Source organism: Catharus ustulatus, chromosome 9 (assembly GCF_009819885.2).
Source record: "Catharus ustulatus isolate bCatUst1 chromosome 9, bCatUst1.pri.v2, whole genome shotgun sequence".
Lineage (NCBI taxonomy): Eukaryota > Metazoa > Chordata > Aves > Passeriformes > Turdidae > Catharus > Catharus ustulatus.
In genome coordinates, this window is record NC_046229.1 from 15,823,163 (window position 1) to 15,841,932 (window position 18,770).

Here is an 18,770-nt window from a genome sequence, read left to right on the forward strand (position 1 = left end):
CTGTTACAGATTGCAAACGTCAGGTTTGTCTCCCTTCCTGACAACCTTGATTATGGAAATAATGCTTCAGGTCTGAGCCATCCTCTCAGCCCTCACACCCCCAGCATTGCTTTCTTCTCTCCCCTGCATGCAACTGAGAAGAAAGGCAGCAATGCAAAACTGCTCTGTGCTGCTCTCCTTGAGAAACAAATTAAACCCTTGCACATATTTTGACAGAAACTCTGTTATCTCATTTGTAGGCTCTAAAAAGGCAGAGTGGTTCTGCAGGCATACACCTGGCACAGCTGAATTAAATTCCTCACCCCTTTCTTACCTACTGTATGGGTGAAACTAGACATGCACAGCAAAATGCTTAAGAGCTTACTTACTCTTACTCCCTTAGGACCTGGGTTACCTTCTGGTCCAGCTAGGCCCTGTTACAACAAGACAGGAGTTGGAATTAATTTTAAACAAGCAGATACGCTCCATGTAAAAGAACTGCAATAGCACTTGTTAACTGTAAACTGGCAACACATTCTTGAAATTTTTGAGATTGAAGAAGGTGTCATCAAGCAGTCCCCTGGGATCATGTTCAGAAAGGTCTCCCACTAATGCAGGGGCTGAAACACAGATCATGACTGAAACTTCCATTACATTAAAATTATTTCTTCTGGGAGAAAATTTGTTTCCAGGCATTACAGTGACATAATTTCACAGGATTTTTTATGAGCTTTCACATTTGGACACATTTCAATTATGTTCAAACTAATGTCAGAATTACATATGTGGTCCAAATGCTCCAAACATTTTATGTGATTCAACACAAAGAATGTTATCATCCACTACTCTATGAGATATTGTAATGGCCATTACAGACTTAACTCAACAAAACCTTGAAGTATTGGTCAAATTCACCCTTTAGGCAGGCACAAAACCACAAAGTCAATGGGTGCCAATTTGGCTTATATACCTTTACATGAGGAATATGCTGAGTATTTCTACTTTATATCTTATTTGTATTACTGCACTGGGGAACCTGTTACTTTATATGTAAATCAATATTTACATAAGTACTTGTGTTTTAAAGAAAGTTGCTTTCTGGCTTTATTGGTTCTCCTAAAATACCCCAAAGGGAAAAAACACCAAACTTTTAATGTTCCCCATTCCTAATGGACTGAAGAAATAGTTCCAGCAGTGAAATAAACATATTGGTGAAAAATCAGGAAGAACAAGCAGTTTCCTACTGCTTCTGGACTTGAAATACAAAGAAGATGAACCACACAGAACCACATGAGGTTTATGAAGTAAGGTGTTCAGACATTCAGTACTTTGGTAATGCCATTTATATATTCCAGAAAGGAACAGCATTACTACATCTTACAGATCAAAGTTTAAGAGCCATGAGACTCAACATTCCCCAAAGAGAAAGAGGTTTGCTTCAAAGAAGAATTACAGGATGTAAACAATACATTTTTACAATTAGTAGTTTCAAATTAGTTAGATATGGTACTTTTGAAAAGAATAAATGAGAAAAAACAAAAAAAAAATGCAAAGACATTTGTATAGTTACTGCACCTGCCTGCCAGGGTAACCAACTGCCCCAATACTGCCAGCTATTCCTGGAATTCCCTAAGTGGAAAAGGAAGAAAGAAAAGGAAAATAAACAACAAACATGTTTAATGTCATGGTTTGGAGTTTTTTTTATCATTTCTCTTTTAAAATCTACTCATATGACACGGCTTAAGAATGTGGAAAAATTGCTCTTTAAGCAAGCTACACAGAAGACCTAAAAACTGAATCATCATACATAAGTAACTCTGCCAGTTTCAGATACATATCCTTTAAAAAGCATCTAAGATTTTGTGAAACACAACAGTTCATGCCTTATTTCCATAATTCAAAAATAATTCAGGAGGGCTATAGGAGGCAGGTCCCTAAAATGAGGTAACCGCACTGATGTTAGATGTATTTAAAACAAACTTATTGAATTTTTCATTAAAGAACCCTTGTGTCCTTACAAAGCCAGTTTTTGTTTCTCCCAGAATCAGGTCAATATAGCACTGGATAAATCATGATTGTATACAATTGTCTCCATCTTCTTCTTCTGATGTTAAGAATCAACTTTTTTCCCCACTAGTTATCTCTATCTCACTGACAGATTTAGTCATCACAGAATACTTCCTGTGAGACTGTAATAAAAATCACCACTCATTCAGTTAAGGTTTGGGCATAAAACCCAGCAAAGTCATGAATGATATTCTTGAGTTTTCATCTCCTTTCAGGTGCTTACCATCAGTCATCACCATTTCCTTTTCAGTGTGATGCAAAAGGAGACTCCTTCCATCTACTCTGCTGTTAGGAGCCTCATAAATGCTAACAAGAGACATCAGCAACTGGGTGCCTCTGAAATTACGTTCAGATTTAATCCTGAACTGACATGGAATTTTTTTTAAAAGTGCTGAATAACTACTTCATTTCCTACATGGTAGGAGATGTAAAATGCATTAAATCAGTAGAGGTTTGAAATGTGCCTCTTACAGAATTCTACATCAACTTCCTTCCAGCTGGTGTGGTAGTTAAAAAACAAGCTGGTCTTTTCCATTTCATTTAGACTACTTTTTTACCACACTGATCTCTACAGTATCTGAATTTTTGCTCAAAACCAGTCCAGTATTTCCTTAAGCAGTTTACACAGCTTGCTTACACTGAACACTTATAATGGATTATATATTTTCCTATCCTATTTGCTCATCTGCAGAGTACAGTGCACTGTGCTTGCATCCCTTACCTGCTCACCCCGTGGCCCTTGCAGTCCTGGGTAACCCTTAAGACCCTGCAGGGAGAGAAAGAGATCTGTGATAAATACAGTTAAACAAACAAAATGGACCTTCTTTTTCTACTTTATTCTCTCTTAATCAAAGAAAAATAATCCAGACTTGTCTGCCAGCCAAATTAGTATGGTTTACATTTAGCAGCTCATATGAAAACTGAGCTAGAGAAAAATAGTAAGAAAACTTGGCAGTTTAGACAATTTCAAGACATCAGTATGCTTAAAGGCAGTTTCAGACTTGTACTCTTTTAAACAAATGAATACATGGGATGCTGTCATAGATTCTGCACTGTGCATTTCCCTTCCAAATCCTTGTCACAATGCCCTTTCTGAACAAGGCAGTTCAGAGGATGGGGTTCTAGGACACACTCAGGAAAGACAGACCTTCCAGGATACAAAATATCTTTTTTCATAAATTCATAAATTTATAGAGAAAAAATTTTGGCTCTTATACTGTGGAATTTATATTGGTAGCAAGACCAGCCTCATCCCAGAAATCTCTGTGGTGCTGGAAGCACAAAAAGAGATTAAACTCTTGAACTTCGTTCCCTGTGCATCGACCATTTCAAGCATATTTTAACTCTTAAAAGAAAAAGAAGAATTAAAATAGAGCTGGAGTCTGCCTTCTCCATCAGTACACTTGAAAGAGGAACCACCTTCACATCTTTACATTGGACTAAACATATCCAGACAAGCTGGCCTAAGAGAGAAGCTTGACTGTTGCACAACTGATGCAGAAGCCAAGTGTCTGGTCTCCACACCCCTTGCAAGAGATACTGGGAATACACAAGTCCAAAAGCTACAGCTTGAGAGACAAAAGAGCAAAGCAATCCTTTTTCTGGATAGAAATCTATCAAACTTGGACTCAAAGACATTGACTGAGCAGGAGTGTCTTGGTTGATGTTAAACATCTGTCTGCCTTGCAGCATGATGATACTCATCAGTCAGTAGAGACTTCAGACTCACCGTAATAAAAAGAAATTCTGCAACTGATTTCAGCAGATCAGATATTCCAAAGTTTTGGATAAGCTTTTGTGTGACCACAACATTGCTGCATGAAATTAATTGTATTGTCATGTACAAAATTGAAATTATTTTCCTTGGTGACGATTTTGGCATAAAGCAGTAGCGCCTCTTTAGCTTCTGAAGCATTCCTCAGGAAACTACAATTTCTTACAGTCCCAACCAATCCTTTATCTCTTGAATTCTATCCATTATAGACTTTTATCTCTATAGTCTATAGTTAAATAATCAACTGAAGTAGTTAGAAAAGACCCCTCAGTACTTTCTTAATTTTCTACTAGAATAAAATGAAAACTATACACAGAAGTGCTCAAAGAAAAGTTTACCACAATTTTTTCAGAATGGGTCATTTTAGCTGATTAACACCTATATGAACAGCCTGGAAGGGACACAAAAGAAGTGAGGCGAAGGACTGATTTCTGCTGTGTGTATTTCCATACAACAGCATTTTACTTCTGTCAGAGAAAACTGTCCTGAACTCGTATTTTAGAATACTATGCCCATATTTTTATTCAGAGTTAACATGGCCTTAATTCATTCCAACTCTCTCAATGTTGCTTGGGAATGAAACTAAACCATGCTAAAATGAGTATCATTCCAAAGAGACAGTTTTCACACACAGGTTTCTGTCCCTGTGATTTAGTTAATCCTCTTAAAATTCTTGGGTTTTTTATTAGCTTGAGTTTATGTTCTTGAGCATACCCATATAATTAAGATGCAGGTTATTCTGAGCTAAGATGAATATTAAGAATAAGAATACAAGTTCACACGTAGCAGTTTGAAAACTTAATTACCTTCCCAATTCTAATGAAGATTAATTCTCTGACTTAAGAGCTCAGTGTGGAACAGAATGGTTTGAAGCTCCCAAATGCAAACTTCAAGCACATTTCAAAACCACAAGTTGTAAGAATAGTTTAGTCTGCGTGATAGAAAAAATATATTTACTGCCAACTAAAACGCAGCAAGTTTGAGTGTCTGAGTTGTACCATGTGCAGCACAGTGGGACCCAGACTGAGTGAAGTCTGTATATGACAGCAGGGACTATTTAGGCTGAGTCTTTCCATTTTATTGCTACCCATTGTGCTTTACCAGAACTTCTATGTATTCGTAATCAAAATCTAGCACAACACTGGCAACAACACTAAAGTGCCAAGAAGTTCCTGTAACCTATAAAAATCAGCAGGTAAAGTGTTATGACTAATGCTACAACCATCAGGCACAGTGAGAAAGTAATTGTAACAAATAAATGGACTCCCACGTTCTGTCAGAGTCCTCACAATGCTTACTCAGCTCCACAATGTCACCACACTGCCTCCAGTTTGCAAAATGTTTCAGCAGAGAATGGCTTTGTTTTATTTTTCCTTTATAGCTCCATTCTCTCTTGTTTGCTGATCTTTAGTCCACAACTAAGATTTCACCTAGCAACTCAGCCCAAATATCCCAAGGAATTGAAATACTACTTTTCCTCACAGAACTGGAGTTTCTTCCTGCTCAAATTCCACAGAAGCAGCGCTGGGAGATTCTCAGTAGCATAAAGCTGACACTTAATAGCTGAGACTACCATAGGTATGCTGCTTTTGAAATTTGCTTATCAGTCCTACCCTTACAAGATGGCAAAGTAAAGACAAAGCAAAATATGGAGCCCTTCTCAGGTTTTTACCTTCTTAACTGGATGAGAAAGAATATTGGAAATATGCTATTTATTCTACATATATATTGTATATCAAAATACAATATTATATCATAATGTAATTCTATTATATACATGTATAAATATATTATAAATGATATATATAATTAATGGACACTAACAATACATTTTATGTAATTATATAATTAATTTTGTAATTTTTAATTTAATAAATATCAATAGATAATAATTTCTCAACAGTGCTGGAGTACAAAGCAAAAAGGATGTATTTGACCTTCTGCAGTTCCTCTCTTGTAGCTACATTGCTAACACTCCTTTGAAAATAATTTCTGAGATCACGATGAGCTAACAGCATGTTTACCTATTTACAAATTAAAAAAAGCAATATTTAAAGATCAATTATTTAAAACACAAGAATTTGTGAGCTTGCCATTAAAAAATAAATGTGAAACATTTTAACTGCTTATAGGTGTAGTGCTGTTCAAAAGCTGCTATTCTTAAATTCTGCTTGACCTGGATAGTGTCTCAAACATGGTTCAAGTCAGTGTCTGATTTGGACAACACGCAGACAGAGGGTGAACATTTGCAGTGATCAAGTGAGCATGATTCTCCACAGAAGTTAACCATCAGACAAAAAGTGAATTCTTGTGGCAGGAACAAAGTATGATGCCCATAAGATTTTCATTTCTTTGTCCCCAAATTTCAGTCTCAATTGAGAACAAGCGAAAGCAGTTTTCCATCTAAAAACCTTTAAACATAAAATACTTTGCTTTCAAAGCAAACCTATAAACCTGATTAAATAAAAAAATGGTATTTGCAGAATCTTAAGTTGCCCGTGATCAACACTGACAAAATCTATCATTCCAGGCCTGTAGGTAACTCTCAACAGAGGCAAGGCAAGTTCTTGTCACAGCTGTACATTTTCTCAGTGAACAGCAGTCCATGTCTTTAGCAAAATTCATTTCCACAATTCTCATGGTGCTAATGAGAGCTTCTTCCCTGGTCACATTTTTACTTCTTTTGGTCAATTCTAGAAATTAACGACCTGACGGTCATTACTGTCAATTGTCATACATTTTGAGATCAAAACAATGTTGAATGAAGCCACACTACAACATAACATTACTGACTATACATTTTGTTGCAATAACATTTTTCTTTAGATTCAATAGCAGGTAAGCATTAATTAATATTTCTTCTCCTTTTGTTAAAGATTGAAGTCAAAAATACCAGGGCCTACCTTTCTAACACCCTAATTCCACCCTTCTGTAGCTGTTCCCAGTGTTACATACTACTTCAAAATTCTGCTGTGGTTAACTGTTCTTCATGTTTTTCTATCATACTTGCAACACCAAACTACAGTCTGCAAAGACATCATTTGATAGCAGTTTTCTCTGAACTTGCTTGCTGGCTTCTGTCACCAGTTTCTCACCACCTGATTAATCAGAGCAGCCTACTGGATTTATGCCAGGTGACCTCTCCTTCCACATAAACTATATTCAGTCTATTTTGTTCGTTTTCTTAAGGTTGTTTCATTTCCTCTATCATTGTCTCTGAAGTTCCCTTCCAAAACTATGCCTACCTTATGCTTTCCTGTATACACAGGATTGTGATAATTTGGATATATTTATTAAATGCAGTAAATGGCACCTGAAATTTCTCATATTAAAAAATACTGCATTATGTTAAGACCCCAAATTGGAACTTACTCCACCTGAGTTATATTTTAGCAATTTTGGCACAGGTTTGGAAAAAGACAAATAATTCAAATGCAGAAATACTGAGCTCATGGTCCCACAGAGCTTTTTCTATACTACAAAATACACAATACAAAAAAATACATGAAGAAAGACTTTATATCTGTATATAGCATATAACTACACTGAAATTGAATTAAAATGGTTTCATTTCACAGGTAAGCCTACCTTCCCTATTAGCACTTCTCTCTGACCAAGGAACAGGGGCACACTGTTCATTTTGGAGAGCACCAACCTAAACAGCTGTGATTTACATCCTGCTATGATGATCTCACTTAATTTAGTTGTATGGGGAGGTTTAGCACAATAGACAATACCAACAGCAGGCCTGAAGTTCTTCTATCATCACCTCTTGACTATCAGACATCAGTTGGTGGGCACTGATTTGAGCCAGGAGGAGTTACATGGAAATGGGAACGGAATCTTACCTTCTGGCCTTTGATCCCAGGTGGGCCTGGGAAGCCCATGGGGCCTGGATCACCCTATACAACAAAAACACCCAGAATCAACATGGATTTCACTGGAACATGACCCAGGTTATAAACATGTAGCACTAAATATGTTCTCTGCACTCTTGGACATCTGCTATGGAGAACTAGTTAATGTTGTTTGATTTTTATTACTTTTTTAGAGGAAGAAAATTGAAAAGGCAGCAGCTCCTCCATTGCAGCCATTGGGTGCAAAGTCTGCTCCTGCAAAGGCAAATGATGGCTGGAGCAGACTTAGTTCACAAGCTCACATTGACTTTTAGCCAACAGAAACAGGACAGGAGTCAGTTCTTGAGGCAATCCTTTCCTCAGAAACAAGTGGTTCCACCTCAAATTAATAAACATATATAAATGCAACCATGTATTGTTTGTTTTATTGTTATGCCAACAATCCTCAGCCAAGAGCCAGGACACCATTATGGTGTGTGCTGTGCAAAACACAGCATGAATCTAATCTGTGTGAAAGACAGCTTGGGAGGTGCATATGGACAAAGACCCTATGGGGGAACACTGCTATTCAGGTTCTTTAAACTTCACAGCCACATGATGGTATATGGCAATAAGGATCAGAGCATCTTGGATGCCGGGGAGATGGAAAAAAGATGCTAATTTTTATGGTTATTGCAGATGGGGAAGGAGGGAAGGTTTCTTCCAGTTCTTTTTCTTCTTGCTCAGGACTGACAGTGAAGAGTGAATCACTATTTCATGATTAGTGCCTGAATTCAAACCCAGTAGGTCAAGGAATGCATCATGGAAGTGAATTATCATCCAAGTAAATATAATTCCATTAGAGTGAGCAAATTTGATCTGAGGGTAAAAATTAGGAATGCAAAATAATGAGAACCATAAAAATGCACATCAAACCTGTAGTTTTGGATTATAGATGCAGTCTACATGTATTTAGGGATAGTCACACGAATACACAGGTGAGCTTTTGACTGTTCTGTGGCTGCTTGGGTTCATGCCAAAGAACACAGCTTGAGTTTCAAGCAGCCATGTACAGTTCAGCACACTATGATCTGATTGCCAAAAAACTGGTTAGATTAAAATAAAGCTATTTCTATAGAAGCTGCACTTCAATTTCTCATCAGCACATCAACAAATATTTCTGAATTTTTTCTCAGCAGCCCTTAAATATTGACAACATACATTTCTGAATTTTAGGGTTTGACAGCATGCATGCACTAAAAGATAAGTTATGTACACATCAGCAGCTAGTAAACCATAGTTATTTACTAAAATTTTTTCATAACAGAGAGCAATCCTTGACTCTAATAGAACTTCCTACTTAGCATAAATGCAAGATATTCTTAAACACAGAGCATAGGCTAACACACTAGAATGCAAACACCCAATAACATTTTAAGTTTTATCACATTACTATGTATGAAACTTTAGTGTCAATCTAAAAATGAAACATCCACAAGCTTTCAAGTCTACAATTTCTATGAAGAATGGAATATTTGAATATTTATACTCAAATACTTCAGGCAGAGAAGGCAACAACTAGTTTGGCTAAAGTAGCTTAGGAGGCAGTAGCAGGAAAAGCCTCTGAAGAGAAAGGATAAATTTTAGCATCAAGAGTCCATTTAAAAAGCAGTTAAATTCAATACAATACACAGTAATGTGTGCACTGGTCATCGCCAAATTGTTTTACACAACTTTCTGGAATAATACAAGGTACTAAGGAAAACTGGAATCTTTACTTCGTTATATCAGTGTGAACCTAATCCAATTTCACTGTTCTGAAAGTCCTTACATTTTATTTTTATAAATTAAATCAAATACGAAATTTAAGTTTCAACTTTTAATATATATTTTCATTTTCCTCAGGTTCATTACATCACCTGTGTCTACAGTGGTCAGTCTAGCATAATTAACTGCTAAAATACACCAGTGTTAAAGTAAATACAAAGCATCTTGCTGTTAGAATTTGTCTGAATATTACAGGAGAACTCACAGAAGAATGAGACAGACAAAGCATTTTCCTATAATTAAGAAAACAATACCTTTTCTCCACATTTTGCCCGTCCTGGAGAGAATCCTGGGTCTCCTTTAGGTCCCTGTTGCAGAAAAATTAAGCTCAATAATACCATTGGGAGAGAATTCTTAACAATATATGTTAAAACAAGTATTCTCACCTGTTACAGCAAGAAGAAAAAAATGTAAATGTGCTTCCTATTATAGATACTTCCTTCATAACTTTTTCAGTAAAGAACTAGGAAAAAATAGGATAGTGCAGGTTCACACTGAAATGAGATTAACATTGTCCAAATTTTGTAAAGTCACACATTTTTGAAAAGCAGATTTATTGCTAAGTCCAAACAGGATTAGAGCAGAGGTTTCAGCCAAATTGCTCTGCCCATGTCACCATCACTCAGGACAGCAGCTGCTCCTCCTGCAATGTGCAGGATTATCAGGTTTCATCTTCTGCATCAACCATAACCTTGTACAGGTTTCCCCAGGCTCAGCCTTCCCACAGAGCCAGAATCCACAAAATGAAATTTTCTTAACTAATCTATTTTTCAAAGATCCAAGAATAAAGCCAAACCTCATGGATACCCCTAAATTACTTTGGAAACACCGCCAGTTGTTTCTCAGGAATTCAATGCTGAGGGATTGGGTATTGGTCGGAACTGTTGGCCCTCATCAGGGCTGGACACTCTGCTCAAGGATATTGATGTTGTGCCATGTTTCAGAAGCAACTGCATAAAGGATCCTTCAGCACAGGAGGGAAAAATTCATGCATCTTAAAGATAGAATAAAATTCTGCCTTCATTTACTGCTAGAAAATTCTTGCAGCTCATCTGCCATGTTTTACTATCAAACAAGAGTGTGTTTGTTACAGTGTGGTCAACTGGATCTTCATAGCCAAAACTTCAGGAGCAACTGGTTTATTTTATTTAGAGAAAACCACTTCAGAACATAATTATATTAAAAGGTTAATTTATAATCTAACAGAAATTAAAGAGATAACTAAGCAGCTAGTAATATACATTTATTTTTATGTAAATAAAATATACGTGGGTACATACATATATGTACAATTCTTTCTATTCTTAAACTCATGGACAGAGTTGCAAAACCGATCAAAATTATCATCCAGTGGAGGGAGAAAATAAATTATAAAACAAAGTCTAGGAGTAATTGGTTACAATTAATTATTTTCTATTAATGTATTCTATTGTAGCCAGCATAAATACAGTAAAAATGAATTATGAATCTTTAACTGTCCCTATAAAACTAGATAAAACAAAAACACACAGAAAACCCAGAGTCAACTTGGTTTTACAGCACTTGGCACTGAAAGCTTTATTAAATTTCTTTTTATGTCCTCAAGCAGATTTTAGCACCTGTCATGACATGTCAGATTCCTGCAATTAGGAATCATACTAAACAAATCATGGTGCTGCCTTTTTCCTAACAGATCTATCAAATTGTTCAAACTAAATATGAGTTGAAGGCATTCTGCAACTGCACAAATCTGTCAAATCTATTTAAAGGGCCTATGTTACACAAGATTGGAGGTGTTATTTGAGCTTTCAGTCCTGTATTTTTTCTTTGACTTTAAATATCACTTCCATAAATCTTCAGGAAATTATTCTAGCATATTAATAAATAATAATGTCTGAGATAATAGGATATTTCAATATCAAAGGTTGGACATGGACAATAAAATAGCATTTTATAGGGACTGACTGTCTACATTTTTCCTTTTTTTTTTTTTAAGCAAAGCAGAAGTTTACAGCAGTTAAGCATTTAAACCTCAGTTTATCAGAGGCTGAGCTGATTTGTAGGAGCTCTTTTGGGAAGTACAGATTACTTGCAAAGATAACTATTTCCATGTCATCATTCTGCACACAGAGGTGATTTTCTTTCCACTGACTAATCTGCTATTTTGTTTTGAGATGAAGTTCAATTTGATTGATTAAATTTAATTAAAATACATTTACAGTAGCAGTCTCTATCTGTAAATGAAAGAAGGTCAATTACTTCTATCATAGGAAATATATATCATAGTTCTGGGGCTTCCAAAAAGGTCATTAAAAAGTTCATGTATTTACATGGCACCATGGATAAGTAAACTCACCTTGGGACCTGGCAATCCTGGCAAACCTGGGTTACCATGTGGTCCTGGAACACCCTATTAAAAAAACCCAAACAAATGAAGGAGAGCAACAAATGGGATTACTCAGTACACCACTGAACAAATGTGAATGGTTTGCAGAGAATAATTTTACTGCATCTTTCCTGCTTTTACAATCGCTGGTTAGGATTTTCAAAAAGAAATAAAGCATACACATCTTCCTAAAAATTAAAAGTGAAGGTGAGTATCCCCTTTTCTTTAACAAATCTGTTTCTATTGTCTTCCCAGGTAATTCTTAAAGGTGTTTGTCGTAGTCACCGCAATGTTGCTCTCCAGCTACAACACTTGAAGCCATAGAATAAAAATCAGTAATATCACATTCTGAGGTACCCAGCTTTACACAGCAAAGGGAAGTGAATGAGTTCTTAATGACTTTAAAAGTGTCTCAATCCAATGTATCCCACCTTCTTAAAAAAAAAAAATCAAGACAGATTCTCCTGATTCTCCCACAGCTAGTGTAGAAAATGGAATTGTCAATAAAATAATTCAACTTAGTCTGTTCCAGGAACAGAATAAGCTATCAAGACTATCTAGGCCTTCCAGTATTAGTTCCTGCAACACATTCGGCAATCTCCACTCCTTGAAAAATTGCACATTAGGGAAAATATTTGTTGCAATGGCTGTCAGCAGCTGTTCATCTTCCACGTACTGAAGGACCAAACTGGCAAAAATCTGTCCCTGATAAACTGGCAACAAAGCTTCTGTTGAATTCACCAAGACCAAAATTCTTCCAAAATCCAAATATCAAGCACAGAAAGAATAGTTTTGAACTTCCTTGTGTGTTCAGCGGTCCAACCACAGCTAAACTCAGTGTTTGTCTTTCCACCACACGAGACTGCATTTAGCAATTACACCTTGCAGTAACACTGAAAGCTGCACCTCTTAAGTGCTGCCTCTCACTAATGAAAATGTTGACATAACTCCACAGAAATGCTAATCCCATGTGCTGTTTGAGAGATTAATTTGCACACTGGCAACTTTGGAGGCACTCTCAGGGATTTAGGAGAAAGGAAACAAATATAAAGTGCCAACAGAGCTGCAGTGCCACTGTGGCTCCTGCTTTTGCTGCCTGCAGTGTCACTGTCTTGGGGCACAGTACTGGAATACAGAAGTGCAAAAGTATTCTCATGGAATGAGGCATCAGAGGAGTTTTACATCATCACTAATTCTGAAACTGCTGAAACTTCGCTATCGAGAAACTTGGAACAAGCCAAGGCACTTACAGAACACTGTCAGATGTGGGTTGCTTTACCACAGAACTGCAGGGATCAAAATCAGTTTTCAATGGAAATCCCTACCCATTAATGACACATGCCCCAAGTGTCCCAAACACGTGGATCTCTGCCAGGATCAGGTTTGGACACACTGCAGGCAATGCTCTGCTCTCGGCTGTTTCCCTCTGATGCCTTGAGTCACATTTCAGGATCACAAATAGCAGCTCATGTGAAGGAAAACAGAAGTCACAGTGCAGGCTGCTACATGAGGAAATGAACTTTGAGTCAACAAAGTTCTCACAGGCTTTTTGGCTCACAAAACTCCTGTCATAACATACAGCATCACTAGCTGCACCTGCCTGAATTCATCAGTATTGTACAAACTAAACGTTAACATTTCAAAACCTTTTTTTTTTTTTTTTACTCAAATAGTTTTATAGACTTGCTTGGCCCGTATAAATATATTTTAAACTCAAAACTACTGGTAAATATTAATCTCAGCCATTTTCATACTTTTCCAGGCAACTTGCTGTAAGCTGTCTCTTCATGTTGGAAAGCATATCCTATATAATAATTAATCCAGAGAACTCACATGGAGTACTGTGCTTTTAAGTACTCTATACCTGTAAAAAGACCTTCAGAAAAAAAATCCAAAACAAATTGCAGCTGGGCAAGGGCAATCTCACCAATAGGCATGGCTTTAAACATATGAACAGTCTCTTCTAAAACAAAGAAAACTTCCCAGTTGTGAGGATCAGCTTGGATGTGCGAGATCCTGCCCCTGATACCAGACATATCCTTACCACAGTCAGTGTGCAACATAAAAAAGCTGAGTTGCAAGAATCGTTCAGCTCTTACATGGAAGGATCGGAGAAGTCATGAAGAGATGAATTTGAAGGAATGTTTTTCATTTTGTACTTTTAAATGAGTCTCTTCTACTCCCTTGACTCCAATATGCTCTAGAGCATCAGTTTTTGGCCTCTTTGACCAGTGCACTTCCTACCCATCAGGGAAAGTTTAGAACATACTGTGCTGTGCTGGCTTTCAACAGGCTATTGAGCAGCACCTTGTTTAAAAGTTCCTCAAAGGCTGAATCAAGACCTCTCTCACACATCTGCTGAGCCCCAATAAAAACTACTCTCTGATCTCCCCTTTCCATCTGCCTTGACAAGGGCACTCCGGCCACAACCATTCACATCCCAGCTCCCAGGGCCTGAAATCATGCACACAACAAAACCTTCACCTGCTCCCTCCAGCTTCCCTTCCTCCAAAACCCACCCTGATCAACCATGACCTCAGGGACTACTCAAGCCAATGTGTTTTGTACAATTCTCTAACCCAGACTGACCCTGTTTTGCCTCCTCACTAACCTGTGCAGTGGCACAGGCACTGTGCACAGCCCAGCTCTGCCCCCAGGCACAGGGCAAGGCTGCTGTCCCTGCTCCTGCTGGGGTGCACCCACTCACACTAAATAAACTATTTCCTACTGTAACTCCTGTCTTTAGCAAAACACCCTGATATCAACCTGTGATCAAGCTGCTGGAGCTCAAGAGACTAAAAGATTTTTGCGTTACTTTTCCCCCCCCAACTCTGTTTTGCAGTGGTTAATTTTGTATCCTGCACCTGCTCCTCAAAGGTTGTGGTCTGCATTGCTCACTCCCCCTCACTTCAAAAACAAACTAATGTGACCTTAGATTGCAGCAGATGGGAGCAGCATGGAAAAACTACAAGTTAATATTGGGAGCAGCAAAAGCCAGGTACAAATATAACAGTGCTCAGCGTATACACCCATACATGGAATTAATTACACTGGAAGCTCACAGCAGGAGAAACTGTTTGTCTTGCTTTAAGCTATCTGCCAAATGTTAAGAATCACACATTTTCATAATCACTAAGCATATAAAGTTGAGAAAAACAAAACCATGCAAACTGCAGTGTGATTATGGTGACCTGCCTAGAGGTGCAGAAGAACACAGTTGTTTTACTCACCCGAGGACCTCTCTTCCCTGAAGGACCAGGTAAACCTGGAGGACCTGGAGGACCCTGGTGACAGAAAACCAAAGCAGTTGAGGCTAAAACCTGACACAAGGACAGCATCACAGCTCTAGATGAGACCAGTTTTGCTAACTAACAACCTTGCACTCGTGCTGACCTCCTCGATTTGAAAACCACTTCCAAAACTACAAGAAAACGTGTTTTTAATCCGACTCCAAATCAGATTTCTGTTTAGAAAGTATCTTCTGTCAGAGAAATTGGAGCTAACAATTATGACAGTAACTATTACTCAAGTGTATTGGTACTAAAGGAAGAAAAATCTAATGAAAAACCAAGGGCAATGTATTTCTAAACAAAGGATAGAGAATAATTAAGCCTTTTCAATAAGCTTGTTAGCATGCCAAACACTTTAGAAAGGTTTAGTAACCATGAAAAAAAAAATTACCTCACAGAAATGACAAATATGAAATAGAGAAAATAAATGTGGACAAATTACTGTTCAGTTTCCTAATAAAAGCTTCTACTAAGAATAATTGGTAGCACATCTGCCCTTCTATATAATGAATATCACTCTTTAAAGATAATGCAGACTTTTTAAGATGCTAGTGTATGATCAAATGTATCTTTTGCAAACGAATTAGATTATTAGTCACCATATTAGACAGTGTAACAGCCCCTGCAGATCTAGTTGTTTTGAACAGCAAAGCCTTTCCTTTTCTATATAATGTCTGCTGTTCAGAATCAAAACCCCAGGATCTACTTCACTGTACTCAAATACAAATGAGTGGTCTAAACTAAAATCTGCACTACTTTATATTATATTTCATCTACCAAATCCGAGTCCTACAGAGGGATGGGTTGTTCTTAAGGGTGAATCCAGCCCCATCCACATGCCTGCACAGAAAGGCACAGCTGGAAGAGGAGCCCTGTACCTTCTGCAAGGGCAAATGGCCATCAGGAAAGTCAGAGCTCATTAGAAGTGTGTGGATGATAGCAGGGGTTCAACCTGCTCTGAGTTCAGCCCAGGCTTCCTCACACTCCCCGTTCTCTATGTATGACATTCTCTCAGCTGAGACACCAGGCAAACCACTGAGTACCACACTGCCCAACCACCAAACAACAGCGCTGGAAACTGCTGAAAGGAACACCAGGAAAACCAGAAAGAGCACAATGGTGGCTCAAATGACCAACAGGAAGGTTTGCAAACAGGAAAGAGATAATAAAAGGGAAGTGAGGAAGGAAAGACAGACAAACATGTTTGAGAGTTTTATAAGCAAGTAACATTTCATTAAGACAAAATCTGGATTTTTAAAAACCTCTAGTTTTGTGTGATACTTTTATTTCTAAGAAAGGTAATGTCACTGCAGAGAAGTCAGTGTTGTTTGTGGAATTTAGGCATTATCAAGCTAATTAGATTAATTTGGCCAAAATACAGATCACTTACGCACAGTTCTGGGGAAGCAACTGTTGTTCTGAGGAACTGAAAATATTAATTATTTCCTTTCCAATTAATCATAATAAACATAGGAGTTTAAATGTAGTTGGGAATATCTGAACGTCCATACATGCTACATTAATTCATGCTGAAACCTATAGCTGCACTTCCCTCTCTGCAATTTAGAAGACACAAATCAGTGTAACAGCCCTGATCTATCAGTTCAAACCATAACATGTCACACTTTTAGCACAGGACATTCTTTATTCACTAACATCCTCATTTTTCCGAAGCAGAAAGACCCCGTGTTTAATAGCACAAGAAATGTAACAGAGACACATGGCAGACTCTTGACCTGGCATTCTTGTCCAGGTTCAAAAACGCACTAGAAAAGGCACAGAGAACTCCCACCCTGCCCTGCTGAAGCAGTATGCTTTTAATATCTCCTCTCAAAATATAAGAGATGCCTTTTGATTAGATAATTATCCTGGGACTACAAAAGAAAACATATTTTTTGTAAAGTGAAATAGTTGCAACTAGTGTGCATTCTTTTGTGATTTGCGTTTTTCTCTATCCCTGTTTCAGACATTTCCTTAAAAATACATTAATAGCTAAACCCTACCCTTTTCCTAACAGAAATCTAATAGAGTATTAAGATCCCTGATCTTTGTTGTTGATTTATTGAATGAGGGCAGTGAGAACATTTTTCCCTATGTGGGTTCTAAAATTTTTTAAACACTATCTCCTTCCTTTGCAAAAGAAAACAAATGAACACCCAAATTCAACCCACCCTTACTCTGATTACTCTAAAATGTAACTATCTCTTTACATACAAAAAGGAAACCACAAAAAAAGGAAAAATCTAATCACAACCAAGTCCTCAGAAACCCCTACAAGAAGTAGCAAAATATATACTAGGCAGAGATTAATAAGTCTTTCCCAGAGCATTTTAAAGCCAGCTGTTGTAGGTGAACGCTCTGGTTCACAATAGTGAGCAGCTAGCCCCAGCCACACAGGTGTCAGGTGTTTGATTAAATACTAAAGGACTCTCCTTAACCAGAGGATGTGACTGTTCAGCCTCCACCACAGACTCCTCCCTGCAACTCAGGCAACATCTCTGCTGAAAGCAGACTCCAGTAGAGCACACTTAAATCTTCCTGGACATGCCTTCCCAACTAGCAGTTACTTTATCCTGCCCTATGTATTTCTACAATCTGGGAAAGCAACTACAGCTTCAAATCAGTATGCCTATTTTTATACTGGCTAGGAAGCTACTTAAGCCTCTCAGGCATCCATGTAAACCACAGAAATCAACATCTGAGAGGGAGCCAATCTCTCTTAAACCGAGGAATAAGTCACAGAATAGCTTTTCTTTCAAATACTGGAAACAGTAATTAAACAAACCTGAAGCAATTAGAAATATTAATGTGATTTTTTAGTATTTGACACTTTAACCACCTTTAACCACCACAAACAAAACAAAAAAGAAGTTACTTTGTATAAATACTACAGATGCAAACTTAAAATTGTTTAATAAAACCAGTTTGCTCAAAACAGATCATTTGTACCTCAAGAAAGGTACTACAGCTTACTGTCTTTAGGAATTGTAAAAATTTCATTCAGCTATTGAGCAAAGAAGCTCAAATTCCAAATAATCATTGTTTAATCCTAAAATAGTAAAAGTAGATGCTACTCTTCCAGAAATTTTCATAGCCTTTCCAATGGCCACTGCAATAAATGTAAGGAACTTTCCCAGACCTGAAATAACTCATTATTTTCCTGGGCACTGAAGCCCTGTGTTACTTGTGTTAAATGTGTTTTAAACTTGACCTATTACCAAGAGTTAATTTCATGTACATATAGAAAGTCTCTAAGATTTCAGATGCACAGCAATAAATTCTGCATTAAGTAGTTTAAGCTTCTGCACAGGCACATCTTGATCCTCATGCCAGTCAATATCTAAATCCTATTCACTGAACTTTGTCTTGTAAAGCAACTATGAAGTTTCTCTTTAATAAACTCTTGCCTATATCTCAGCCACTCAAATTCAGCTCAGCTCAAACTATTCTTTTTTAAAAGACTAAGTTAAAGAAACATACCAGTTTAACACCTGATTGATCAAATATGAAGGCAGGCAGTCCCTGAACGAAACAAGGAACTCATGAAACTTTCTGCACACCATCACCAAAATACCTGCAGTGCAGCAGTGAAGTAAACAGCACCATCAGCTTCCAAACCTATTCTAAAACCT

The 18,770-nt window shown here is 37.5% G+C and overlaps 1 protein-coding gene across 1 annotated transcript in view; it reads right to left on the reverse strand.

The window, feature by feature from the left end:
• Positions 1-18,770, reverse strand: part of COL24A1 (collagen type XXIV alpha 1 chain) — a 124,913-nt gene that overhangs the window by 88,655 nt on the left and 17,488 nt on the right. Inside the window, exons 4-10 of the mRNA XM_033067082.1 lie at positions 15,079-15,132; positions 11,819-11,872; positions 9,738-9,791; positions 7,669-7,722; positions 2,768-2,812; positions 1,555-1,608; positions 369-413 (exon numbers count right to left, since the gene is read on the reverse strand). Coding sequence (XP_032922973.1) covers positions 369-413; positions 1,555-1,608; positions 2,768-2,812; positions 7,669-7,722; positions 9,738-9,791; positions 11,819-11,872; positions 15,079-15,132 — 360 coding nt within the window. The remainder of the gene's footprint in view (positions 1-368; positions 414-1,554; positions 1,609-2,767; positions 2,813-7,668; positions 7,723-9,737; positions 9,792-11,818; positions 11,873-15,078; positions 15,133-18,770) is intronic.